The sequence below is a fragment of the Anser brachyrhynchus genome, assembly GCF_964034855.1.
Source record: "Anser brachyrhynchus genome assembly, chromosome: 24".
NCBI classification, from domain to species: Eukaryota; Metazoa; Chordata; class Aves; order Anseriformes; family Anatidae; genus Anser; species Anser brachyrhynchus.
This window is the reverse complement of record NC_137717.1, coordinates 7252872-7279979: the sequence shown is the minus strand read 5'-3', so window position 1 is coordinate 7279979 and position 27108 is coordinate 7252872. Positions and strand designations below refer to the sequence as shown.

General features: G+C 43.2%; 2 protein-coding genes across 8 annotated transcripts in view; both read left to right on the top strand.

The window, feature by feature from the left end:
• Nucleotides 1-27108, top strand: part of EYA3 (EYA transcriptional coactivator and phosphatase 3) — a 67508-nt gene that overhangs the window by 2591 nt on the left and 37809 nt on the right. For 3 of the 7 annotated variants that reach the window (XM_080566751.1, XM_080566749.1, XM_080566745.1), the window contains exons 1-2: nucleotides 6317-6454; nucleotides 25103-25197. In XM_080566751.1, coding sequence (XP_080422877.1) covers nucleotides 25165-25197 — 33 coding nt within the window. In that variant the 5' untranslated portion in view covers nucleotides 6317-6454; nucleotides 25103-25164. Of the gene's footprint in view, nucleotides 1-6316; nucleotides 6455-17161; nucleotides 17276-22447; nucleotides 22540-25102; nucleotides 25198-27108 lie in introns of those variants that run through there. The other 4 variants (XM_080566750.1, XM_080566746.1, XM_080566747.1 and 1 more) reach the window with 3 other exon arrangements.
• Nucleotides 1980-3026, top strand: PTAFR (platelet activating factor receptor; the record flags this gene model as incomplete). The annotated part of the gene is made up of 1 exon (XM_080566531.1): nucleotides 1980-3026. One exon carries the CDS (start codon nucleotides 1980-1982, stop codon nucleotides 3024-3026), a length of 1047 nt encoding a protein of 348 aa, XP_080422657.1.

Genomic DNA, 27108 nt, shown 5'->3' with positions numbered 1-27108 from the left:
CACCTGGCCAGCTACTAGTACTGCCACAGTTACTTGGTAATTCCCAGGCTTTGGAGTCTCTTCATATGGAAGATGGCTGAAGGACTGAGTTTAGGCACTCAAACCCTGGTGCTGTCCATCAGCAAGCAGCACTGGGAAGGTCCAACAACGAGTTGTGGACATCTGTAGTTGCCATGTCCTTAGAGCACCCGTGAGGAGTAAGGAGGGACAGGCGTGGGAAGGTGACTACCACCTTCCTCTCCGAACAGCTGTGAAGAAGTACAAAGGCATTTGCAGAGTTTTCTGAGGAAAGAGAGTGTTCTCGAGGTAGAGATGACTTCCCTATTTGCAGAGGAAAATTGCAAATGTGTAAATGAGGAACCACTGGCACATGGGCACAAAAGTGACTCAACTCAGGGTGATTTGGGGCTTCATGTCTCTGCTGCTGGGGAAGATGCAGAAAGTTTTGAGGTAGGATGGTGCTTTCTGAGGAGGCAGTGGTCTTTGGGGTAAAAAGCTTGCTGTCCATGGCGCTGGCAGAGCCAAGACAAGCACATTGCACTGTGCAGCACTTGGCATTACCACCGTAACTTGCACAAGAAATTTAGGCATCATGACTAGTGGTAAAGTGTACTCTTTCTCAAGGTAAATCACCATGTTCTACATTTTACAAACCCTTTGCTGACTCAAATTAGTTACAAACCCAGCCAGTGTGATGTGAATGAGCAACCTCGTACCCTTGCTGGTGGTTCTCAAACTGCTTTCCCTGCTCTAGTCGGTTATCTTCCCCTGACTTCCAGAGGGAGCAAGAAACCAGCAGATCTGCAGGGTTGTGTCAAGAAGAGGTGAGTGCTTGTCCAGTGCCACACAGGTCTTTGGTGCTAGAGCCAAGAACAGGAATGTACATCCTCTGGATAGTGAAAGAAGCATATTAAAGTATGTAAGGGATTAGACTGAATCCCACACAAATGTGGGACAAGAACACATACAGTATTGATGATGCAGGAATTTGATGTCAAAACTGTAGGTAAAATCTGAAGAAATACTAACTGAGGTGCGGACTACTAATATTAAAATCCAGAAAGTGTCTCATTAGAGACTGTGTTTGTCAGTAGCTTCAATGACATAAGAAAGTACAGAATTGCTGTTGCTGACAATTGCATTCATTGCAGAAATGGTAGGAAAAAAAAAAAAAAAAAGAAAAAAGAGAGTGGTTTGATGACAACCTGAATTCAAAATGATGGTACAATAGACAACAGCCAGGCTTTTAAGAAAGAGAGCTGTAGCTAAGAATCAAGAATGTACAACAAAACATCACCCTTTAGAGCTAGCGACTCATCTTTCACATCATTCACTCAGTAGAAACACTGAGAGCTCTGGCAGCCTGCGAAGTCAATGTTTGACCCTGCAGTGACTGTAACTAAGAAAACAAAATCTTTACAAGCATAAGCAGAAAACATGTAAAAGCCAACTCTGGAAATGCGGCACTAGTGAGATATTTTTACTAGATATTGTTTCAGTTCTAGAATTTCTAGGTTAAAATAAATGTAGGCAAGTTAGGAAGCATTAAGAAAGAACCACAGGAAAAATGAGACAAATGGAAAACCTGTTTGCTTACAGTAAAAGATTTAGAAGCTCAGTCTACTTAGCTGGGAGCAGAGTGATTTTATCTGTTATAAGAACCTTAATACAGAAAACTCTTTTGAAATTAGTGATCTGAGATCTGCAGTGCAGCAAAAAAACACTGGATGAAGTCACAGAGGGTGGAATGGCATGGAAACAGGATAGAAGACAGGAACAATTGGACAGGGCAGGTACCTGCAGGTTGACCCAGGGCATACGGCAAAACTCCTGTGGTCACAGGCAGCTGAAAATGAAAGGTGGGTTTTGGCTTAGCAGTGGCACACTACCAATCAGGTCATTTTATGCTTTATATTTTTAGGTAAGAAGAAAAGGTAGAGCAGGAAATTCTGCATCAGACGTGTCCACTCGGCAGCACAATGTCTGGAGACGATAAAGGTGGTGCTGAAGGTAGTGCATCCCCAATAGACTCTCCGTTTCGCTATGACCTCTTCACTGTTTTCTACAGCATCATTTTCATTCTGGGCTTTGTCGCCAACTGCTACGTGCTCTGGATTTTCAGACGTATTTATCACACCAAGAAACTCAATGAAATCAAGATATTCATGCTGAACCTGACAATAGCTGACCTGCTCTTCCTGATTACAATGCCACTGTGGATTATTTACTATCACCACAATGGAGACTGGTTCATGCACAAGTTCCTCTGTAATGTAGCTGGCTGCTTATTTTTCGTTAACACCTACGCTTCTGTTGCCTTTCTGATGGTCATCACATACAACCGCTACCAAGCCGTGACTAATCCCATTAGAGCTGCTCAGTTTACCACTCGGAGAAGGGGGATCTTTTTATCAGCAGCTATCTGGATCGTAACAGTGGGCATCTCTTTGTATTACGTTTTTGATGATAATACTAACGTGGAGAAAATGGGCTCGAAGAATTACACGCGTTGCTTTGAGCGCTATGACTCTACTAGCAATGTTACACCTGTTCTTGCCATTCACGTCATCATCTGCATCCTCTTCTATATCGTTTTTTTATTTATCCTAGCCTGGAACATCGTCATTATCAGGACCCTCTTCTCCAAATCAGGGCAGCAGCGGAAGAGTGCTCATGTCAAGCAAAGGGCGCTCTGGATGGTTTGCACAGTGCTAGTGGTGTTCATCATAAGCTTTGTACCTCATCACATTGTGGACCTGCCCTGGACACTGACTGTTCTGGAGCAATGGCAGAAGGAGAACCATCCTTTGCGCCAGCAACTCAATGACGCTCACCAAGTGACTTTGTGCCTCTTGAGTACGAACTGTGTGTTGGACCCAGTCATCTACTGCTTCCTCACCAAGAAGTTCCAGAAGCATGTTTCAGAAAACCTGAAAAACATGAAAGGGAGTCGAAAGTGCTCCAGGCAGACCACAGACACAGTGATTGAGGGCACCATTCACCAAGAGGATGCCATTAGGATTTAGGTCAGATGGGTTCTAATTGCTGAGACTGGGAAGTGTGCATCAGTCATTCATCTTTTCTCAAGAGAAGGCACTGAGGGACACAACAGAGGACCAGGCTATTATATTTCCTTTATCCCTTAGATAGAAGAATGAATGCTCATTTGTGAAAGGACAAGAGGCAATGGGCACAAACTGGAACACAGGAGGATCCTCCTGAACACCAGGAAGCACTTCTGCACCGTGTGGGTGACTGAGTGCTAGTAAGAGGCTGCCCAGAGAGGCTGTGGGGTCTCCCTCCTCGGAGATGTTCAGAAGCCGTCTGGACTTGGTCCTGGGCACCCTGCTCTAGGTGTCTCTGCTCGGGCAGGGGGTTGGACCAGATAGACCCGGAGGTCGCTGCCAACCTCAACCATTCTGTGATTCCTTCTATCACACGCATCTAGCAGAATTGGAACCTGTAATAATCTGTGAGAAAAGCACTTTTCTGTCTGGGCTGAGGACACTGACAACAGCTCGGGCAATCTGCCTGAAAGAAACACATCAAGTGTCCGCAGTGAGCAGCTGGAAGTAAAGTACACTGAAATTATCCATTGTGTCAGCCCAGGTAGCACCATCCCTTGTCCTTTGCCCACCCAGCTCCCAAGAAGAGTCCAGTGTCTGAGCTGTAAGAGGCTTCCGAAAAACCTGGAGGAACACACTGAGCTGCTAACATAATCGAGTAACTTTTCTGAGCAGCTTGCATGGTTCTGTTAAGAGTATGAGCCAAAGAAGCTCCTGAGTGGCTAGAAGGGACATAGTCCAAGGAGTTCCTAACAGTGCCACCAAAGAAGAGAGATGCACCTATACTCGCATGGTCTGTCGGGGTCCGTACTTCACAGATGCCTAGGAGCAGCTATTATGAACTTTTGTCTTTGCTCTCAGCTTTTGAATTAGACATGTAACTGGACAAAGACAAGAAAAGGAAGAGAAATTGGCAGCGCCTCAGCCCCCATCCCAAATCATCATTGTGTCCAAGGGGGACTGTTGTCTGCCCTGGCTTCTTGTACGATTGCAGAATGGGCAAATAAGTGGCCTCTTGCACAAAGTTTGGTATTTTTTGGCTGACTGCATGTGTTTGTGGAGATCCACTCTCACTTTGGAGGCTCCAGTTAACAGGAGACGGTTGTCAGCACGGGCATTACTGTGAGAAGAAAAAAAGGTTAAAAATCTTCTGTATTTTTATTCTTATTTATTTAAACTTAGGATTCCAAAAAGGAGCTGTGCATTATTTCCTTCCCCCAGCCTTTTTATTTCTGCAATGAAGAAATGAAGCTGACTGGTTCTTGATATCCTACCATGAATGAAGTATTAGTCCATTGGCCATTGTCCATAGTCCATGGCCCTTTTCTGAGTAAACCAGTAAATGCACAGTGATGTGGTGCACTATGTAAGTCATGCACTTGGGAAACACTTGAGACCAGCCAGCCCCATTGAGGGCTTGCTGCAGTCAGTAGGGACCTAAGGCAAAGTGGTTTTCCAGCGTTACTGAGTTCTGTTACGAATCACGAGACAATTGAGGTTCCTGTTTCTGACCTAAATTGCTCAATCCAGCACAGGAAATTGGGCAGGGCAGGGCAGGGAAGGGAAGCTACTTGTTTTTTTACAACCTTTTGGTTCCTCAAACTATATAGGAGACTGGCTGATGACAGGAAAAGCGCATCTGACATTGTGATACTCGTTATTTATATGCATTCACAGCAGCCTTCCTACACCCATCAGTAACAAGGAGAAGTTGAAGGACAAGCTCAAGTCTTTCCAAAGATAGGACCAACATTAGTATCAGACTTGCCTATATCCAGTTGAGACAGGGGTCCTTCAGATCTATCTCCTGAAGATCCTTAAGCAGCTTTTATGTTTATGCATGTGAATGAGCAAAAGAACAAAGACACTTTTTCTGATGCCATCTCCTGAGGTGAGCTGTGCACTCCAGGCCCCATACAAGGCAAATAACTGAATCTGATCCTAAACTGAATGTATTCGCCTCCTGGTCCTGGACTCTGCTCCAGTAGTAGTAGACCGGACTCTGCTCTTAGCAGAGACTTTTCCCTGACCACGTCCCTCAGAAATGCTCAAAGCTTAGCCCTGTTTTCTGTAGTCACTCATAGTGCACAGCAAGGGTGGCGATCTCTCATCTAAAAGCCTAAATCCTGCTTGCTGGAGGAATCTACTTCTGCATTTTAGCCCTCCTGAGATGCCACAGTCTGCCTGAGAAGCTCTTGCAGCTGACAGACAGGGTGGGACTGTTCCCTTTTCCCCTCACCAGCTGATGTGATAGCAGAGCTCAAATGCCACACAGCCACGTAAGAGCTGAGCTTGGTAACTCTTAGAAGAAACGGGGAGGCATTATTCTATGTGGTGATGTGGTCTTCTGTTGATTCCTAGAAAGCTTACAGCGCAGCTTACGGTGTAGGTTACTTACTGTTTTTAAATATGCTTTGCTCCACGGAAGGCAACCGTAAGGCAAGTGTGACCTCAGAGAACAAATGTAAAGTTGCTTCTGAGGAAAGGGGACAATGGAGAAAGAACTCTGAGGACACTTCAGCAGGATATGTTGCAATCATTAAGTCAGTAAAAATGCATTTTAAAAAACAGTCTGAGCTTCTACTTTTGTTCCTGAAATTATTTTGTTTTACAGCAGCGTTGCATTACAGTGCTTTAATTTGCAATAAAATTGATCCTCAAAAATTCTTCTAAATAAAGTACTTCTTCCAAGGGTTTTGGTCTTTAAGATCCCGTCTTCTCATCTTTCTGTATTTACCCTTACGGGAAAAGCCTCAGTATCTGCAGACAAAGCTTGTTTGACAGCCTAGTTGCGTTCCTTTCGATTTTGGAGGTGTTTTTTTTTTTCCTTCTAATCACCACGTGAACTCTTGAGAAAGGTGAAAATTAAAAGCTCAGCAAGTTTTGACCTGCTAAAAGGGAAGGGAAAAAAATAATTTCACAGGGGAAGCAACTTCTGAAAAAAGGTTTGCGCTCTCAAAAAACTCACCAGACCAAAAAAAAATAATAAAATCAAACAGACGCTCCGACGCTCAGGCTGAAATTATAATTAATAACACCCCCAGCAGGGAAACACCGACCGAGAAGCACGGCACGGCAGCGGCTGGCTCCGGGCTGCCGCCCCCAGCCCACGCGGCCCCGGGGACCCTCCCGGGCCGCGGCACCGAGCGGCAGCGCCCCGGGGCTCCCCTCGGCACGGCGACGGCCGCCCCCGGCGGCCCCTGGCGAGCAGCCCCCGCCCGGCCCCGCCCCGCGCTGAGGCGCCTCGGGGCCGCGGCGCCACTTCCGTGGCCGAGCGCGCTCTGGTTCCGGGTCGGGCCGCCGCTGGCGGGGGCGAGGCGCTGCGGGGCCGCCGCTGCCATGTCGGATGCGGGCCGCGCTCCCGGGCCCGGCCGCGGAGCCGCCTCTCGGTAAGAGCCCGCCGAGGGGGGGCCTGGCCGCGCGCCGCTCTCCCTCTCCGCGGAGCCCCCCGGGCCCAGCGGGCCGCGGCTCGGGGCCGCGTGCCGCCCTCCCCCGCCCTCCCCCGCCGGCACGGAGGCCGATGGCGGAGCGCGGCCGGGGCGGAGCCCGGGACTCAGCGCCCGGCCGCCGCTGCCCCCCGCGGCACGGCGGGGCCCGGCGCTCCCGGCGGCGCCCGGGAGCAGCCGAGAGCCGCAGGAAGCCGCTCGGGGACTGCCCCAGCTCGGGAGGACGGGAGCGGCTTCCGTGGGGTCCCTGGGGAGGAAGAACGGGCTGCGGGCGGCTCGGGACGCGCCGGGGCCTCGGGGGGTTGTTCGTAGGGCCGCGAGTGGTGGGTAGCTCCGGCTCAGGGCGGCCTTGCTCAGTCTGCGTTGGCTTTGCCAGGAGGCAGTTGATGGAGCGCTGCAGTTGGAAGGGAGCTGCAAAGATCACCTGGTCCAACTGCCTGACCTCTTCAGGGCTAGCCAGAAGTTAAAGCATATTACTGAGGGCACTGTCCAAATGTCTCCTGAACGTTGCCAGGCATGGGGCACCAACCACTTCACTAGGAAGCCCGTTCCAGTGTTTGACCACCCTCACAGTAAAGAAGTTTTTCCTCATGCCCAGTCTGAACATCTCTCGGCACAGCTCGGTGCCATTCCTGTGCATCCTGTGATCAGTTACCAGGGAGAAGAGACCTCCCTCTGTGCTCCCCCTCCTCAGGGAGTTGCAGAGAGCAAGGAGGTCACCTCTTGGCCTCCTTTTCTCCAGACTAGACAACCCGTGTGTCCTCAGCCTCTCCTCATAGGGCATGCCTTCCAGCTCTTGCACCCTCGTCTGGATGCATTTGAATATCTTAACATCCATAAATGTATCTGTACATCTTAGTCTGGATGGATTTAATTGTTGTTTGCGCTGGAGCTTGTGCAGATATGTCCAAGACGATGTGTTTGAGCTTGGTAGTACCATGACCAGTTGGGCTTCATAGCTGCGTTGGACCCAGGTCAGCTCTGCCGGACATTCCTGGGTCTGGGAATCCTCTGCAGAGTTTTTTGTGTGGAGCCAGGTCAGGCACAGCATGCCTTATTGGTTTGGTCTCTGCACTGCATGGTGTGGCTAAATTGTTTGCAGACTAGAGCTAGTCCTTAATGCAGTCCTTAACTGTAGTAAATCAGATGGATTATCAGATTATGTTGCGGGGGACCTCTCTGTATGGAGCTACCTCTACTTCTGCGCCTGTTATGCACTTAATCCATAGTCTGGTAATTTCTGACTAGCAATTAAAAGTCAACTGTATTAGCTGGTAGGAGAAGATTTTTACAACTGTCACCTGCCTCTGTTGTTTGTTTTTCCTCACTTCTGCTTCTTCCTGATTATCTTAAATTCAAGATACCAAATAAGATAAGCTTTTGTTTAGAATCGTGACAATTCACATACCTCAAGTCACTGTTTTTGTAATTAGCTACTTTTAAAAATGCGTAAAGACTGTAGTTTTCTTAATCTGCAAAACTAATGACTTATCCAAATGTAGCTATCAAGTTAGCTTTTTAAAAAAAATCACCCGTGGTACATTACTTCTTAGTTGTGCAGTTCCGCAATCCAGCTTTCACCACGCAACCAGCATTACGCAGCTACGTTCCCGCTTCTAACCATTTACAAGGTGGCTGTGGGTAAGGTCTAGCAGTTCACAAACCACTGGAACTACTGCACAGTGTCCTTCTGCGGCTTCTACCTCTATCTCAGCTCTTCCATGCCGCAGCAGCAGTTATGGCCCTCTGGTCGCTGCGTGTTGTTTGTATGACAGATGGGATTGCGGAACCGTCACTTCCCCATCACAGATGTGTGCGGCTTGCGGTAATGCCCGAGTAATTGCTGACTTTTGAAGGATTTGTAGCTTCTTAAAACTTTGCCCTATAAACATTGAGATGTTGAATGAGTTTTGAATTGAATATGTCAAATAGTTTATTAAAAGGGTTTCCACATTTTGTGTTAACAGGTTGGAGTACCTGTACAGCAAGTTAAGCGTGCTGTGTCCTAGCTTTTGTGTACTGAAGGTTATATATGGTTACACGTAAAACTGGATAAAACATACTGATTTTTTGTAATTGGATGAAAACCCTGACAAGTAGTGCGTTCTCATGCATAAGTCACATAATGCATAAAGCTTCAAGATTTACAGCAGATACTGTCTGAGGGTGGGCATGAGTAACTCAGTGCCTGTATTCTTACTTATCAGAAATAGGAATATTTTTTATTTCTTCTCTGCAAGGGAAAAAGGAGCTGTCAGGATTGAGATGTACAGGAAACTTTTGAGTGCCTAAATGTAATCCCATGAGAATTTAACAACAGGAGGTTTCTGTATGATCTCCTACCCAGCAATGTCTACAAGCACAACCCAACTCCAGGCAATGTTGTCTCTTGCAGCGTCTTGTGAGTGTTTTCTTTGGTCACCCAAACCATGACCAGCGGCACACTCTGGTTAGTTGTAAGTTGAGGGAGGCATTTTTCAGTTTTTCCTTCCTTTGTCTTATCCTTAATTTATTCTCTTTTTTTTTTTTAATCCTAATTTGTCTGGAAGTTTTTCCTTTAATTTGTTAAAAGGCAGCAAAACAAGCAGCTCTTCAGCAGTATTCTCTGTGGTGGCCCTTCTCTAGCAGCGATTAAATCGGCTCACGTGGGTGCTGTGACTGAAGGTACTCCGGTACCTGAGGCAGGAGCTTCAAATCTTTTCTTCCTTCCTGCAGCCGCATCTAGAGCTTCAGTTAAGGTGTTGCTGCAGGGGGTCAGCTTCCCTCCTATTCTAATGCCTTACACAAAGCTGGTGTTTAGAATAGTGTTGAGGTGAGAAAACACAGCATGTCACTGCAGGCTCTTCAGTGTATGGTGTCCTTTTGATCTACACGACACCAGTCACTGCTGTTCTGTCTTTCCCAGGATGTCACCGGACAGTTCTTAACTGGGTTATACAACTAAAAGAAACAGATTTGTATTTAGAAAAACAGCCTACTATTGTGATGAATCTGATTGGGATTTTTCTTCATCTCTTAGATAAACTACTGGAATTAAGAATATGGCTTGTCTAATTTCAGGGGCAATTGAATGGTTCTTCAGTTCAGCAGAAGATGGGTTTCTCCTCTTGAGAGATCTCCATGTCTAGCGATCTATTCTCACATCCCAAGAGCTTCCTTTGAGACTTGAAGTTTGTGTTGCTTCAATTTAAATATCGATAGTCCTGTTTTCTCTGAAAGTCATCAACTGGAACGTAACATAAAGTGTATGGCAGCTTTAAACCTTGGGTGATGGTTTATTTTTCTATAAATATCATACTATCATGTGTAATTCCATTTTGAAAATTTTACAAAATAGTCTCATACTAACGTCTTTTCCATGACGATTGTTTTGCGCTATTATATTTGACAGAGCTTAACAAATTCTTCCTTAGTTACGATTGATTTAAGATGAGCAGGGAAGAGAAGGCATATTCAGTATTTAGCACCTGTATCATTTGCAAAAGCAGATGATTAATCACTCTTCAGCGCAGAGAGATGACAGCTCTGTTCAAAACTCTTTTCAAAAGAGGGAAGGTTTAGATTATTTAGAAGGTAGAAATTCTGTACTCTGAGAGCGATGAGGCCCTGCCCAGGCTGCCCCGAGGAGCTGTGGGTGCCCCATCCCTGGCAGTGCCCAAGGCCAGGCTGGATGGGGCTGGGGGCAGCCTGGGCTGGTGGGAGGGGGCCCTGCCCGTGGCAGGGGGTTGGCATTAGGTGGTCTTCAAGGACCCTTCCAACCCAAAGCATTCTGTGATGATTCTATGAAAACCACGTGGAAGTATTCTGAAGTAGGCTTTATTTTTTTCAGTAGTTTGCTGAAAAAAAAAATCTTCACTCTCCTTTCCTGGTAAAGGCATAGCTGTTCTCTTTTACCTATGGGGGAAAAATACCGTCACAGGAAAACAACTCTGTGGATTCCAGGTTTTGAAGTTTTATGTAGAAGTCTGGTCCCATTTGCACTGTGTCTCATGTTTTGTTCAATACCACTGTAGGAGTTCCTGACATTTCAGAAACCATTGCCTTGCTTTTTATTAGTTTTAAACCTCCATTTCCTGTCAATCCAGAACTTTTGGGGTACAGGGAGGGGAGTTTGCCTTTCTGGAAGATAAAGGGACTCAAAAATAATACAAACTACTACTTTGTTACTTTGTCTGGTATTCTGGAGAACTGTATGGACACACAAGTTTTATTCTTCTTTTTCTACTGTGTCAATTTTTTTTCTATCCAGTAGTTATCTGTCATGCCAGGCCTGCTGCTAGGTTGACATTCTGTATGAGGAAAAAATTAATTCTTCTGGCTTAAAAAAACCCCATTATAAAACACTCTTACCTGACCTGAAGGAAGCCAAAATGTCACCATAAGTCAATGATACCACTACTCTCAGCATTTTAAAATAAGATGGCAAATGTTGCTTGACAGTTCTTTGAATTATTAAGCTGTATTGTAGCATTCGAGGACCCAAACAATTTACCTTTATGCTGAAGTAAAAAACGGCAACAAGTTGTTGGCTGAGCTTCTCTAGTCTCTGAACGATATGACCTTTTTTTGGATGCTGTTGTAAAGAACATATGGTTGTCTTTACTGAAGACATTAGTTTTTAAAGGCTGATGCTGTCATAATCCAGTGTTTGTCATGCAGCTGCTTCTTGCAATGGTGAGAGTAAAAAGCGGACTATTTCAAGGCAGCTTTTTTGGCAGACTGATGGCTTAGGCTCAACTCAAAGAAGACGGCACTTTGGGAGTGTCTTGATGAGAACAGCTTTTGGAGCTAAAAGGCAGTAGAAAATACTGCGGGCTTTATTTCTCAAAGGTTACCAGTTTCATGTGGTGAGCAAGAAGGTAATTCCTTGTTGAGATGCAGTAAGAAAAGCCCTGAAATAAAATATTCGCCGTTCTCATTTTCCTTCTAAAGCCTTTTGAATAAATCATCTATGCTTGGTCAAAATTCACTATCCTGTCAGCTGGGCAAGTTCCTGAGATCTCATTGCAGAAGTTTGGACAAGATGTCTCCGAAGAGCTGCGCCTCGTCTGCGCCTTGTGCCAGAAAGAGCACGAGTGTCCTGTTGCTCGGAGGATGGGAAGAGCCGGCAGCGAGCTCTCCTCTGGCCTTGCAGGCGTGAAGGTGTGTGCCGCTGCTGGTTCTGCCGAAACCTGGGGCGTATCAGTCGCTGCTGGGAGTGGGCGCTCAGTCACAAGTTACAGCCAACCGGGCGCCCTGAGCAGCAAAAATGGGTCGTGCCTGCATTCATCGCCCAGGCCAATGGCTAAGCAAAACTAATTGCAGCTTAACAGAGCGTAAGGTTAAATGGTTTTTGATTACCTCTGTGGTAGTTTGTATAACATGATTCGCTTTGCAACTGGTGTCAGCTAAAAATAAAATGCATGATATCATTTGCTGCGACTCAACTAATTATAAATATCTTGGTAAAAGAATGATGTAGTGCTTAATCCGCCCAAATTCATTTTGCGTTCCAGATGTTAGTCTATAATAATCAGAAATATCAGAACACACAGCACTATTTTTGCTAGGATTTATTTGTTGTCTGGTTAGGGATTAATTCTCAATGATAAGGTCTGAAGGAAAATATATCCATAGCAATGAAGATATCTTCATGATCTTGTTTGTTTCTCCCTGGAATCAAGCAACACTTGTACATACCAAAAGGATAGAGGGCCTGTTTTACGTGATTCCTGGAGCAGTGTTCAATAATTCATACTCTCTTTTTCTTACCCTCCTGTTTTGTTTTGTTTTGTTTTTTTAATATTGGCCAGAATGCACTTCTTTGCTACTTTTAGAAGAAGACTTGGAAGAATGCAGGGAGAAAAAGCTGTTTTTCTCAATAGTAAAGAGAAAGCGTGAAGGTAGGACAGATCTAAAGATTGAAAGTTCATGTCACCAGAATTCAGTTGTCTAGAAATATACTTTTTGTTTTCTGGAGAAGAAAGTTGATGGGAACGAGACATCACTTTTAGAAGTTACTGTATTTGAGTACTCTTGAAGTGATGGCATGAAAGAACAAAATGGAAATGAGAACAGATGGAAAGACAGCAGGGAAGACAAAGGAAATGTGAATGTGTTTTTAACTGAAAATTTTGTTTTCCCGTCTACAAGATCTTTTGAGGCCTGTGTAGAAACTTTGTACTATTTTTGGGGATTTGTGTATAGATTGTTTTTAATTGATTGTTGTAGTCTGGAGAATAGGTGTGTTAGACAATAAAAGTAAACATTACAAAAATAATAACTATAAAAAACATACAATAAATAAATAATAGCCCCTTCTCTCTGTTTTTATAAAAGATAATACATGTCATCCTCAGGATCAGGTCATAGGTTCTTAGGTTGCATTTGATTTGGTCACTGACAGCATTTACTAATTATGATTCATACTGAAGAGCATCCGAACTAACAGGAAAGAAAGAGAGAATGGGGAGAAAGGAGACCTTTAATACAGGATTGGGAAGAAAATCATCATATATCGCTTTGCCCAGATTATACCTAACAGAGGAGATGTTGCTTCCATTTGTGGAGTTCATTCTTCTTTGAAACTTGGCTGACCTACTAAGAGCAGAGAAGGAAAAGGATTTTGCCAGTGAGATGTGGTGAGAAGATAGAAGTTAATCTTTTACCGTCTAAGCCTACGTTTGTCTGATACCTGTTGATGATAATATAAAGCCAGTTATAAGGTTTGAGGTTGTTGAATCGTAAGTGAAATGTGTTCTTTCTTGTGCTAGGTGACTCTTCACACAACAGCGTTAATCAGTTGTAGATCCTGTAATCACACCAATTATTTTAAGTGTGATTACAGATGTTGTTTTGATACTGAGAACTACCGTGACTGCCATCAAATGCTAACTGTACTGCAACAGCTATCTGTGAAATACAGTGGAAGGAGATCATGTTTGGGATGCGGCAATGTCAGCTTTACAGGAATGGTAGAGTAGGGTAATCTGGTGGGAGAAAAACACTGTACTTGAAGGACTGTGTAAAGGGTAACAGCCTTAAAAATACAGGAAAAGAGAAGTACGTGTCTGTATGGGTGAAGATCCCAGACCTTAAGTATACTACTAGGATTTTTCTGGCAACTGCTGAATCAGGACGGTGATAGTGATGAGGAACTGTTATATGAGATCAAAGAAGTTGCAAATTTAGAAGAGTAGTAGTAGGAGATTTCAGCTACCTAGACAGAGACTAATTCTATAGCACATCAGGAAGAAATGCAGAGCGAACATTTTTCTGACTCTGTGAATGACTGCTTCCTACAGCAACCGACGTTAAACCTACAAGAGAAGCTATCTTTCTGAGTGTGGTGGTGCATAGGATCTACTTTGAGCTATAAGTGGGACAGTTGTAATAGCAACTACAGTACAATTAGATGTAACTGGGTAGAAGGGGACAGCAGACCAAATAAATTCAGCACATGGATGTTCAACTTCAAGAAATTAAAATACATAAAAATGAATTAAGTAGTTTACAGTTTCCCCCCAAGCTTAAAAAGGCCTGCACAAAATGTAGCCTACCTGCAGCTTGAAGGCTGTTAAAAAAAAATTACGGTTTGTACCCCCAGAATCTCTATGTGGCTCAGTGGGAAAGCTACCAGATAAAAATAAATAATAATAATAATAATAATAATAATAAGCCATCATGTGGAAAAGATGAATGCTTAACAAATGGAAAGAATGCCCAGGTGAGACCAGGAAAATCTGCAACATGGCAGGTGAAATGCAGACAGAATTAAAAGGGGTAAAAAGGAAACTGAAGAGCACCTTGCAAAAGGAAGCTCAAACCAGTGGTAAAACATTCTCTAAATTCATCAAAAGAAGGAAGTCAGGTAGCGATTGTGTGGGACTGCTTGGTGATCAGGGCTCAAGGAGTGGGCACCTGAGGCGTGTGATAAGGCCATCACAGAGAAGGTCAGTGAATTCCTTGTATGTTACTGCTAAAGATGTTTTGCTTTAGATACCCTGGGAACTCCCTACAGATGACTGACTTCCAGCAGCAGTGAGATGATAAAGAGTTATGAAAGACAAAATCCCTGTTTACTGGAAAATGCAGTCTGCTGGAAAAGTGTCAGCATGGGTTATGTAGAGGAAAATTCCACCTTCTTAAACCATGGGAGTTGTGCAAGTATGTGGATAGATGAAAGCAATAGGCATAACTGATTTTCAAAAAACCTCTGACAAAGTTCTGTTAAAGAAGCTAAGTTTTCCCAAGTCTAGAGGAGAGGTTCACTACCAATGGAAAGCTGGTGAAAGGACAGAATTACAGAAAGCTTTGGATTAAAAGGGATTTCAGGAGGTTGCCTGCTTCAGTCTTCTGCTCACAGGAGGTGGGTTGTTCAGGGTCTTGTCCAGGTTTTCTGAAACCAGGTTTCAGGGTTTTGAAAATGTGCAAGGGTGGATGTCACCATCCTTGTGGGTCACTTCTCCAGTGTGACCCACTCTCACAGTGAAGAATTTTTTCCTTAGGTCCAGCTGGAATTTTCCTTGTTACAATTTGTGACCATTGCCTCTTTCTCAAGGCACTTGAGATGAGTCTGGCTGCGTCTTTTCTATGATGTTCTTTTAGCAGTGGAAGACAGCAATTAGATTCCTGTTACTTCCTTCAGCTTCTGTTCTTCAGGCTAAACAAGACCAGTTTCCTCAGCATCTCCCTGGATTATATTTCATTATATTTCATTAAGTTTCTCCCCGCCCAATTCTCCAACCTGTCAAGGTCCCGCTGGATGGCAGCTCGGCCTTCCGGCGTGTCAGCCACTCCTCACGGTTCAGTGTCATCAGCAAACTTGCTGATGGCGCACTCCATTCCCTCATCTAAGTCATCGATTAATATATTGAACAACTCTGGTCCCAGTACCGACCCTTGAGGAACTCCACTAGATACAGGCCTCCAACTCGGCTCTGTCCCGCTGACCACAACTCTCTGGCTTCTTCCCTTCAGCCAGTTCACAATCCACCTCGCTACCCCATCATCCTCAGTTTAGCTGCGAGGATGCTGTGGGAGACGGTGTCAAAGGCTTTATTGAAGTCAAGATAGACCACGTCCACTGCCTTTCCATCATCTATCCACCCGGTTATATCCTCATAAGAGGCTTATCATGTTGGTCAAACATGACTTCCCCTTGGTGAAGCCATGTTGACTGCCCCTAATGACCCTCTTATCCTTGATACGACTAGAGACAACACTAAGGATAAGTTGCTCCATCACCTTTCCAGGGATGGAGGTGAGGCTGACCAGTCTATAGCTAACTGACTATTTCCAACCTAAGCCTCCCCTGGCACAACTTGAGGCCATTCCCTCTAGGCCTGTTGTTGGTTATCTGTGAGAAGAGGCTGACTCCCAGCTCCCCACACCTTCCTTTCAGGCAGAGAGCAACAGGGTCTCCCCTGAGCTTCCTCTTCTCCAGACCAAACAACCCCAGTTCCCGCAGCTGCTCCTCACAGGAGTTGTGTCCCAGGCCCTTCAGCAGCCTTGTAGCCCTTCTCTGGACATGCTCCTTCTTTCTCCCCCCCAAAATATACGCTATCCCCATGCACAGTAGCACTGAGCAACAGAAGTAAGGATAGATTTTGGGCCCAAGAAGTTGCTTCACGAAACAAAGCACCAAACTTTAAAAATGTTTGAGGTTACTCCAGTGTCACTTTGCCATACTAAGCAGCTCTAAAAACTTCTTCCTTCCTTCCATGGCTCTACACCTGGCACTTCACCTACATTGAATCTGGCAGTCCAGACGGTTTTTCATCTGCTGTGTCGTCTGTCCGTAGTTTATACCTGCACAGTTTGGCTGCACGGTTGCTGAGGGACTTTGCATTACTGAAATGAAGTCAGCAGCTCTCTTCTTCCATGGAGCCCACCATTTTATCAGAAAAGGCAGTCTGGTTGGTCAGGAACTGTTGGCCTTGGATGGATCCACAATGGCTCTTCCCAGCTGCTTTCTTGCCACTCACGTGCATGGGAATGGTCTCCATGTAAATTTGCTCTGCAGTCCTCTGGGCCACTAAAGCAATTCCGTCTGGCTTGCATTTCCTTTATTGCCTGTTTTGAACGTGACATTTGCCATTTTTCAGTTATCAGTGACCTCTGAGGATTGATACGACCTTCCAAAAATTGACAGAGAGCGCCTTTATAGTGACACAGTCACCATCCCTGGAGGTCTTTAAGAGACGTTTAGATGTAGAGCCTCGTGATAAGGTTTAGTGGAGGGCTTGTTAGTGTTGGGTCGGAGGTTGGACTGGGTGATCTTGCAGGTCTCTTCCAACCTAGACGATTCTGTGTGATTCTGTGTCCCCCGGCAGTCCTACCGCCGGGCCTGCTGGCGGGGGGCGTGAGGGGCCTGCATGGCGGCCAGGCTTGCGCGCGCACTGCCCGCGGGTGGCATCTGCTGTTGGAGACTGCGCTGCTCGGGCGAGGCGGGCCGTTGCTCTGGCCAGGAGGGTGTTTCCGTGCTCCCACCTGCCTCTGCCGGCAGGGCTGGTGCCCTGTGGAGCAAATGGCGTAAGAATTATGCTTAATTAGAAGCCGTGGCTGTTACCGAGCAGCTGAGTATCGAACACAGTCATTTAAACCGTTTTTTTCCTAGTAAAAAATCTCAAATATCCGGTACTTTATTCTTTCTTTAATTTTTTTGAGCAGGTTACTCTAGCAACTGTTGTTGCTAAGACACAAATAGCTACAGATGTCCGCAGAACTGATTGCACAGTGATAAATACCATGGCTGCCTCTAATGCAAAATAACAAGAGAAATAGGTAAATTTACTATAGTTAAAACCTTTTTAACAAAATAATGGTGAAAGTTGAGTGTTGAAACAGTTTCTGTCTAGCGGAACTTTAGCTTAATTTCCTGGTACTGTGTGGTAGTAGCTGTATGAATTTTTGATGTGTATGCACAAAATCTCTTATTGAAAATAAAGTTTAGAGCTGCATAATGTAAATAATGCCTTTTTTGTGGTTAATACAATGCAGGCTTTTTGTCTGACTGATAAAGGATTAAAAAGTTCAGTATTTTGTGGCTTCAGTAACTTTACAAATCTCTTTTAATGTGTTGAAAGTGGCATCTAGAAATGGAAGTTAATATGCTCTATTGTCTGAAAGTTTGTTTTAAAAAGCTCTTAAGACAAGCATCACTTTTCTTTTTTTGCAGAGCTGCACCTCCAGAAATTTGCAACCCAATTGTTGTTTATCTAAAACACAAAAATGTTTTAGATAACCTCATTGTTATCTAAAAAAAAAAAGTTTTAGATTTCCTCGTGGAAAGAGGAGCTAATTGACTTTTTTACTTTTCTTATGTGTGTATAAATTATTGTACTTTGTTTTGTAAGTAAAAGGCTAATGGCACTTCTGTGTTCTTGTTCCGTGTGGGCTCTGCAGATGTCAGATCTAACGAGAAGAAATCATCCACTTGTTTCTGGGCTCAGTGGGAGTTGTTTTTCTCAGAGATGAAGTTGTTATTTCCAAATTTTCCTTTTGTGAAAACATTTCCCCATTAAAAATTTCCCTGTTACGTTTCAAAATCAAATTTAACAGAATTGTGTAAGAACCGGGCAGCCAGGCTGCCTGTGTGTCATTGTTCAAGCTAACTGAACTGCAGACAGGCTTCGTGTCAATAACACTTCAGGGGCTTAAAAAAATAACATGAAAATTCCTATTAATGAAATCCATTTTTAGCCTAAACAATGCCTATTTTTGTTGCCACGTTTAAGTTCAGTATTTTTCTCAATTTTTAGATCCTACGCTTTTTCCTTCCCTTTTTAGTTTATGAAATTTTAATCAAACCATGAACCTGATGTCCTACGGAGCTGTGTTTATGTGCTTGTCGTGGCCACTCGTACCTTCAGAAATAAGGCGTATAATCTGCCTTCCCTGTAACTCTTACAGGGTTTTATTCCGAGTCTTCCCCGGTTAATAAAGATGTGAAGAGAACATGGATAGAGAGCAGTAAACAATCCAGCAGATCTCACCGTTTATTCTCTGGTATTCTTCACAATATTTTGGAAATATCTGTGTGTGTTGTGTGTGTGTGTATCTCTGTGTGTGGGTGTGTGCATGGAGAATGAGGAATAGCAGAGTATAAATCTTTGCCGTGAGATCCACTGAATTGTTAAAGATAGGAAATCAGCAGGCTGGTGTGTAGCACAGCTTTCATTCATTAAGTTTATTCCTTTTTTATTTCTTTTTTTTTTTTTGATGGCTACTCTCTGCTGTTACAAAAAGGAACACGTCAGAGAACTGTACTTAGGGTGAAGGTGGAATTAACAGACCGAAGCATGAGTTATTGTATGGTGCCCTTAAGATGGATATTAGGGGGAGGTTTTAAGGATTGTGCTGGAGAGCAAGACTGTTGCCTGAGGAGTTGACTGTTGATAATTTTACTAAGCAGGATTTGGGGCTTTCACATTGTGAAGTTAGAAGTTTGAATTCTTTTTCCCTCTTCTTACATTTGTATTTTCAAATGCTGAAATAATGCCCGTATTCTCATCTGCTTGGCAGTTGCAGGAAGACTGTCAGATACTGAATGTGTGGCCTTAATATGATATTTGTGAATTAACAAATGTGACGATTCACAGCAATTCCTGTAGGTCCGTGTGTGAAATCAAAGGCTTTGGATTTTGGTCCTTAGTGGAGGAGGGCACCTAGATGGGCCTCTCCTTCTGCTCTTTCTTCTCTGTCTTTGCACGCCACTGGAACTGCGTTAGTGTAATGAATGCTGCGACTCGCTTTTCTTCTTACCGTCTTTAAATTTTTTTGAATTTGTATTCCAGCTTACCAGACAGACCATTTGACAGGCCAGGGCATCCGTTTACTCATTCAGTTTGTTTGCATCGTTGTAATGGTACAGCATTGTAAAGCGTTACCTTCTTCTTTCTGCCTGAAGGAAGGAAAAATGAAGCGTAGTACTCAGAATTGTTCAATTCCTGACAGTTTCTTAAGGAGCCATTATTTTACAAACCAACCCAGGAACCAGACTGATGCTGTCATTTCCTGTGATCTTTATTCAGGCTGTTTAAAAACAAAATGGGAAATTCTTCGGAACTTGAGGTGAGCGCCTGTTCTTGCCAGCCCTTCCAAAGAGACCCCGTAAAAATGGGAAGAGGGCTGGGTTTGCTTTCTTGGTGCAGGCAGAAAGTTAGTTTGGCTGGTCTGGATTTCAAATTGAAAGTGTTTTGGCAGCTTGGCCGATGAAGTAGTATCACTGTTGGATATGAGGATGCTGGCATGTGGGGGAAGGAGGAGGTTGTCAAGAAGCTTCCTATCGAACAAGAAAGCTCTGCCCAAACGGCAGCTCGTGCCCTGTGTGGGAGCTGGTGGCTAGCCTGTTTTGCCTGAAGATTAAAACTCAGGTGATGAACCTGCAGAATAAAAAGCACTTGGTAGCTGTGCAGTGTATAGTAACGTTAGTATGTCTCTTCTCTCTTTTTCTTCCTTTTGTACTTAAAAAATGAAAATGTCGGGGGGGGAGGTATTCACCACATCCCACTGTGCCAGGTGCTGCGCCTCTGACCAAAGTGGGATGGCACCCAGAGTAGGCAGGGTAAAAGCGTGTAGCCGGGAGAAATCCTGCTCTGGGTGGGTGAGGGTTTAAATCACTTCGGCTGAACTCTGCGACCCTGCGTGTGCGTAGTGTGGCAGAACGGGACAGATTGCCACGAAATGCTCCACTGGAAAATAGAAGAAGCTTAGACTCCTCTTTTGCTTAATTCCTGTATCCGTTGCTCTCCGTGGTAAGCTGCTGGCCCTTGAGTAAATAAGGAGTGGAAGGAGCTGCACAGATCACATTATTATGCATAAACCTACAAAACATTTTATTTCAACTTTCTATTTAATAGCTTTAATTTCATTAGACCAGCTAAAGTTTTTTGTTTTTTTCTAAGGGAAATAGTGACTATTTTAAAGTAATATAAAACAATATTCAAGCAGCTTTATTTCTAATCAGTATAATTACAGCTTGTTGGTTTTATCACAGTGTCCTTGACTTTAATTATTTGCAGCTTGAGAGAACTGTTCCTCAGCCGAAATTTTATATTGAAAGCCAAATCAGATGAGCTTGAAAAGAACAGAATGAAAAGAAATAGCAGTCTAGCCTGATGCTAGTAGCAGGTAGCTTTTGCAAATTATATCTATAATATGTAGTTCTAAAAAAAAATTAATCAAGCTAGACTTTGCATTTGGGGATTTTTAAAACCAGGTTTTAGTGCAAGAAACTGTACATAGCTTGCCAGGGCTTTTAATAGGGAATTAGTAGCATAGCAATATTATGCAGAACAGAAGACAGACAACTGGTCTGTGTAATTCTCTTGTCCATACCTATGCTTTAATGCCGTGTTTTGAAATTTTTGTAATATGTTTCAATAAATTGAGCGAGCAAGATAAAATGAGGTGCAAAACCTATCCAGGATATTTTACATCGCTGGTGTTCTGGGCAAGTTGGAATTAAACTAGGATCACTATTCAACAAGTCTCGATTAAATTTTAAAATGTTGCTTAAGTCAGATATTACAAAAAAATTTCTTTGGGTAAATAATGAAAACCATACCCTGTAGGGGAAAAAAAATATTTTGCCAGTTTTCCAGAGTATAAGTGCTGACTCTTTCATTGTTCTGAATATTGTTCATTTCACTAAGCTATGTGATGCTTCGCGGCACACTCGGTTATCTTTTGTACAGGCTTTTTTCATTCATAAGCCTAGTGGCCCATGGAAGTATTCTGACCATCAGAAGCAACTTCTCGGACCTCCCCTCACAAGCGATAAAATAAGAAAGAAAATAAGGATGTAGACAGAAAAAGTGACCAAACCCAGCTGTTCCCGAAGCTGTTAATCACTGATTTCTTCTTTTTGGAGGTTAGCAAGCAGTAGTTAGCTGTGGGAAGCGGTGGTTTTGCATGGGAAGGGGGAGCAGAACTGGTGGCAGTCCCTGTTCCTCTGCACAGCGATTACATTGTCACCTCTGGTCACGGGTGTCACTGCAACGATTTGGACTTTCTTTGGAACTAACGATACTGAAGATCTGTTTTGGTATCTCTTCCGTTGTAGTTGCTTATGGTTTAAAAGAGTTAGAAACTGTGTGGTAAGCTTATCTAAAGCACAGGTGCCTCGAGTTTTATGTAAGTTAAAAATCTGAGATTTGAGATGCTGGAAAAAAAAAATCATTTGTCTGTCTTCAGTTTTTAAAAATCAACTTTGTTCAGGGAGAGCTGTTTGCCGGGTAAGGTAATAGCCCAAGGTAGTTCACGCTGAGCAGGTGCAAGGTGCCGGGTTTGTTTTTGGAAACCCAAGCCCTGCGCCGTGCTGCTGGCGCTGACCCCGGCTCGGAGGCAACTCGGTAGCGCCCGGAGCTGCTTGGGGTGGCCGGAGGGCAGCGTGCCGCCCCGCGCGGGGGGACCAGCCCTGCCCGCGGGTGCTGCCAGCGAAGCCAACGCGGCCAGAACAGCTGCTCCATGAATCCTCTTCCCCGGGGCGTCCGCGCTGAAACTGCTGGCGGCCGCGCTCGGGAGCAGCGAGCGAGGCAGCTCCCTGCCCAGCCCTGCGCCTGCGGGTGCCGGCGGCAGCGGGGCGAGCTCCTGGGCTGCCTCGCGGCCGTGGCCAGCCTGAGAGGTCGTGGAGATGCTCTGCAGAAGCTGGCGGGTGGGCGGACGGTGCAGATGGAAAGGCCGCTGAGCCGTAGGTATATTGCAGTGACTTCGTGTCCCCAGTTTTTCCAAAGTGAAACATAAGTAAAACAGTAAATGAAACCATGGTGTTACAGTGGTTATTAATGAAAAAGGGCATTTACCTCTGCCGCTTGCATGCTCTTGCACCTTTTCCTCCCTTGTGGATCCCCTAAGCATGGGACTGTGTAAGATTGGAGCTGGTCCCACTTGAAGTATCCTAGCAGAAGTGCTGTGTTTGGGTGGCTCTTTTCTGTTTGTTTGTTTTTTCCGTAGAACAAGATCAGATCCAGACTGCTGCTCAGCCACACAAATGCTTTGCCAGACAAAGGAAGGGATGTCAGGCGAGCCAGAGTGGTTTGCTGGAGGTAAGGGAGAAGCAGGAACCCTTCCTTCAGCAGCAGTTCCAGTTTTGTCAGCTTAAATTGTTTGTGGTGTAGGAAGCATTTGCTAGAGAAAGACTCTATCACTCCCAGCTAGGGCAGGTGTAGTGGCTAATCACATCCTTGTCACCCAGGAATGCATGCTGTTTCTCCTAGTTGTTCAGCCTGCTTCTCTGTAAAACAGCTGTGAACACTAGACCTTTGCAAGAGGTCTTCTGCCCAACCTGCAATTTCTGAAGGGATGGATTATTCTCTAGAAGGCAACGTGAAGCCAGTAGAGGTCAAGTTTTCACTTCTCATCTAGGCAAGAAGTTACTGCTCATCTACCTTGCTTTGTTCGTTTGCTTCCAGGTGCTACAAGGTGCCCTAGTCTTTTGGAAAGAGTTTTGTTCAATAGTGTATCTAACACGTTCCCTGCCTATGGCAGGGGGTTGGAGTTAGATGATCGTTAAGGTCCCTTCCAACCCAAGCCATTCTGTGATGCAGTTCTGTGTTCCGGCGTGAACTCTTTTTGTCTTATGACTTTGTGACCTCTCAAAACCAAAATGAAAGCACTGCTCACAGCTTTAAAACAAAATGCGAAATGGGAGGCTACTGCTGTATGGTTCAAAGCTTGATTTGAAATCTTTTTTCATACTGAAGAGTTTAGTTTGGGAATTTTCTAAGTAATTACACAATGAAACAGTGTCAAATAACAAAACCAAGGGACAAGGGACAGAACCGGGCTTGTTGATATCAAAATCAAACATCATTGCAGTTGGCAATTGTATTCCACTCTGCTATTCCTAATCTTTGAATGCCACTGTTTCTCTTCTGTCTTGATTTTCCTGTATTATTCCTATTATAACACAAAGGAAATAAGATTTTATATTTAAAATAATAACAAAACTGGTAGAGAAAAATTGTAATGGTGACAATGGTACTTTGCACGCTTTCTTGTATGTATGTAGACTCGTTGGAGAAGACACTAAGCTATTGAAGCGTCTAACTGTAACTTCAGCTGTTTTACAGTTAAGGCAGTAAAGGTAAGAATAAGTAGCCTTTGATTATGGAGGTAACCTTGGAAAATACTCAAATCCTCAATGAAATTCTACGTTGGCATTTAATACCTTTACCTTTCCCCTAATAAGGGAAAATAAATCATATACGTTTTCATGGATAATATGAAATTACTCCAGCCTCCAAAACCTCCGCGTGGTTGGAGTGGAGTGCTTCGCAGCAGCCGCCCAGGTCTGGGAGCGGACTGGCCGTGTAAGCTAAGAGTTCAGTGGGTCTGGCAGGGGTCAGGAGGGGGAGGTAGCAGTTGTTTTGGGGACCCTGGAAAATTGTTTCTGTTAACTTGTGCAGTCTGTTTTCAAGGGCACAACTTCATACTGTGAAGGTGCTTGAAAGCTCTAGACAGGATGTGAAAACGGAAAGGAATGAGAAAGCAGAGCTGAGTAAATAGCCTTTCGCATTTCCACCGCGATTTAAAGCAAAGTTTCATGGCTGGGGAGACAGGAGTAGGTTGTTACCTCTGCAGGGTAGGTACATGTATTGTTGCTGTGTTGTGTTTCTTCCAAACCACTAAGCGTATTTCAGTGTTTTCTCTAATTGCCGTAACCCATTTAGGATTTTGCTCTGTGTGCAATAGCAGACGTGTTTCCGTATGTAAGGGACGGCTCTGCCGGGATGGGAGCAGAGACGTCTCCTTGCTTTTGGTACGGCTGAGATGGAGTTTGTCTGAAGAGGTTAGAGTTTGTGTTTAATAAATTGGCTCTGAGAAGAGGGGGTCAAAGAAGAGCAATGGAATAAATAGGAAAACATCGTTTATGAGCAATAGTCAGGTAGAGGAGAAAGCTGTAGAGGACACGCCTTCATCTTTTGTCCAGCAAGTTGCAAAAATTAATAAGGTTGTGACAATAACCCACAACAGTTCCTTTTCACAGTTTTAAAACCTGAGGTACAGCAGCTCTTTGGTATGGTATATAAGAACTCTATGCTAAATGCTACTGGGTTACTATCTAAAATAAATGTTATATTCTGGTAGCAAATGTTAATCAAACTCCTCTTTTTGAAGGATGCAACTGAAATAATAAACTTCCATTGTGAATTTGGCAATAGACAGTACTGCATGTAAATACATTTAGGTGTACGGTCTTGTCCTGATTTTTTTTTGTGTGTTTGTTATATAAATGTTCTAAATTAAAACAGGTTAGATTGAATCACTCTGTTTACTGACCTAGTAGACCAGACTTGATCATTTAAAGTGTTTTTAAAATCATGGTGCATGTCTGATTGATACATTAGCTTCTGTAGTCAGTATGGTACAAGTGAATGTTGTAGAAATGTGCCACGTGATTAAAAATGTCTGTTTGTATCTTGAAGCTTAAAGCTAAATCCCTTGTTTATGAAATCTTTCCATATATGAATTTTGTCTCTTACATGGGAGATGGCAACATGAGTTTAGAAAGCTTGTGGGTGGAATATATAACAATTAATGTTCTCTGATAGCCTAAATGATAAGACCCCCAAAAGTACATAAAGCTATGAACACCTTTTTTGACAGGCTTTGAAGACTGCTGAGGAACACACGATTTGAATCATTTAAGCATTAAAATAGTAATACCCATGGAAGAGCCACAAGATTTACCCGAACAACCAGTAAGTACATTTAAAAATACTAAAAATGAACATGTAAAACTAATAAGTGATCTCATAAATTCAATATCGTTATTTCAATTAATAATAGACAATAAGCCTTATACTCACTGTATTTATCTGGAGGTGAAAAATCACTTTACTGTTAATAAAGCTTGTTATACATGTAATTTCTTATACAGACAACAGTACTAAAAGGAATAGTTATGTATGCCTGAATTCTGTAATCTTTCTATGTAAAATTATGCCTACAATTGCTTTGCTCAGAAAATCAGACCATTTAAAGTTTTTTCTAGATATATTAAAAATCATTGTTTTAATGACAGAATCAGCATGCTGGTATATAGTCTGTAATTCTTCTTGTGCTTATGATCTTGAAAAAGTTCTATGATCCTAAGCATAGCATCGTCTCCATTGCTGGAAAACATTAATTAAAATTCTTAATTTACCAGGTTATTCGTGTAAGGAGGTAATGTCTTAAGTTAAAAATTTCTGTACAGACGTCTTCGATGTTTGAAATATCATGTGCATTGTAAGTTACTAATAATAAAATGTCACATAAGTTTTGGATAGAGTGATTATTAAAACAGTATGATATGAAGTTAAATGTGTATATCTGAGACATAAGTAATATTGTAATAATAAAAAAAAGTTTTTAACATTATATCTCCAGATAAAAGGTGAGGCAAACACAACAATAATTTACCAAGTTACTCTGGGAGTGAAGCTTATTTTAATTTTGGAGATATTTTCAAATGCACACAAAAACAAAGTAACATGCTAAGGGAAATCAGGTAATTTTCCCATTGAAAATATTTTGAGGCTGTTTGAGTGTGACAATACTATCTTTTTCAGTTAACTAGTTTAGAAAATACGCTGTATGGTCATTTATGCAGTTTTGCAGTTTATGACAAATTTATAGTTGTTCAAAATACTGTTTAACACAAGCAAATTATGTACATGAGCCTTTATGCACAGAACGTGAGACTCATCAGCAGGAACGTAATTTGAACTCCAGATATTTGTCGGATTTAAAACTGAATTAAATGTGTATAGAGAAAAAGGAATATCTGTTAATTACATAATCAAAATTGTCTTCATAGAACTTTATTCCTTAGGGCATAAGAGACTGAATACAGCTTGGTTTTGGTACACGAGAGCATTATCTATAAACAGATTCTTATGTAATTGTCTGCTGAAAATTTTCTTAATAATTTCATTTATATACCTTATGCCAGTCAGTCATTCTGAGACAGAATTTGAGACTATATTGATCACAACTGTAGAATGAGATGGTATTTTGAATATAGTGGCATATTCCTACAGGAGGAAGGAAAAGTTTTTTTTGTTTTTTTAGTGAGACCATTCTTTAAACAAGTTAATTTTGCCAATAAAAAAGCCAACTTAAGATCCTTTCTGCCTAGTAGCCCAGAATCTACATTGTACAAACTTGTTTTCTTTCTCCAATGATTTTGCTTTTCTTAATCATGGCAAGAGGATTAGTATGTTTATTCTAAAAATAATGTTTATTGCAAACTGTTGATAACTGAATCCAGAAAGGAGCCTCTATAGAAGTCACCAGACTTTGAGTTTAATGTATTTCACTTCCCCCTTCCCACCCCTCAAAAGAAACAAAAAAAAAGAAAAGCCAAAATCAGGTCATTTACTTATGTCAGTGGTAAAAAAATCTCACCGAAGTTTCAAGATTTTGTAAATACTATCACTTAGCGATTAGACATTTGGGAGATTTGCTCATAAAAGCCTGCAGATGATGAGGCCGGTCCAAGACTAGCTAGTTAAGGCAGGGATGTGAAAATCAAATTGCTGTTTTGCTGACTTACCCTGCGTGCTGGCACTAGCGATCCCATTCCGGAGGCATTTAAAACGGGAGTGTGAAACTCTCTCCAGATATTT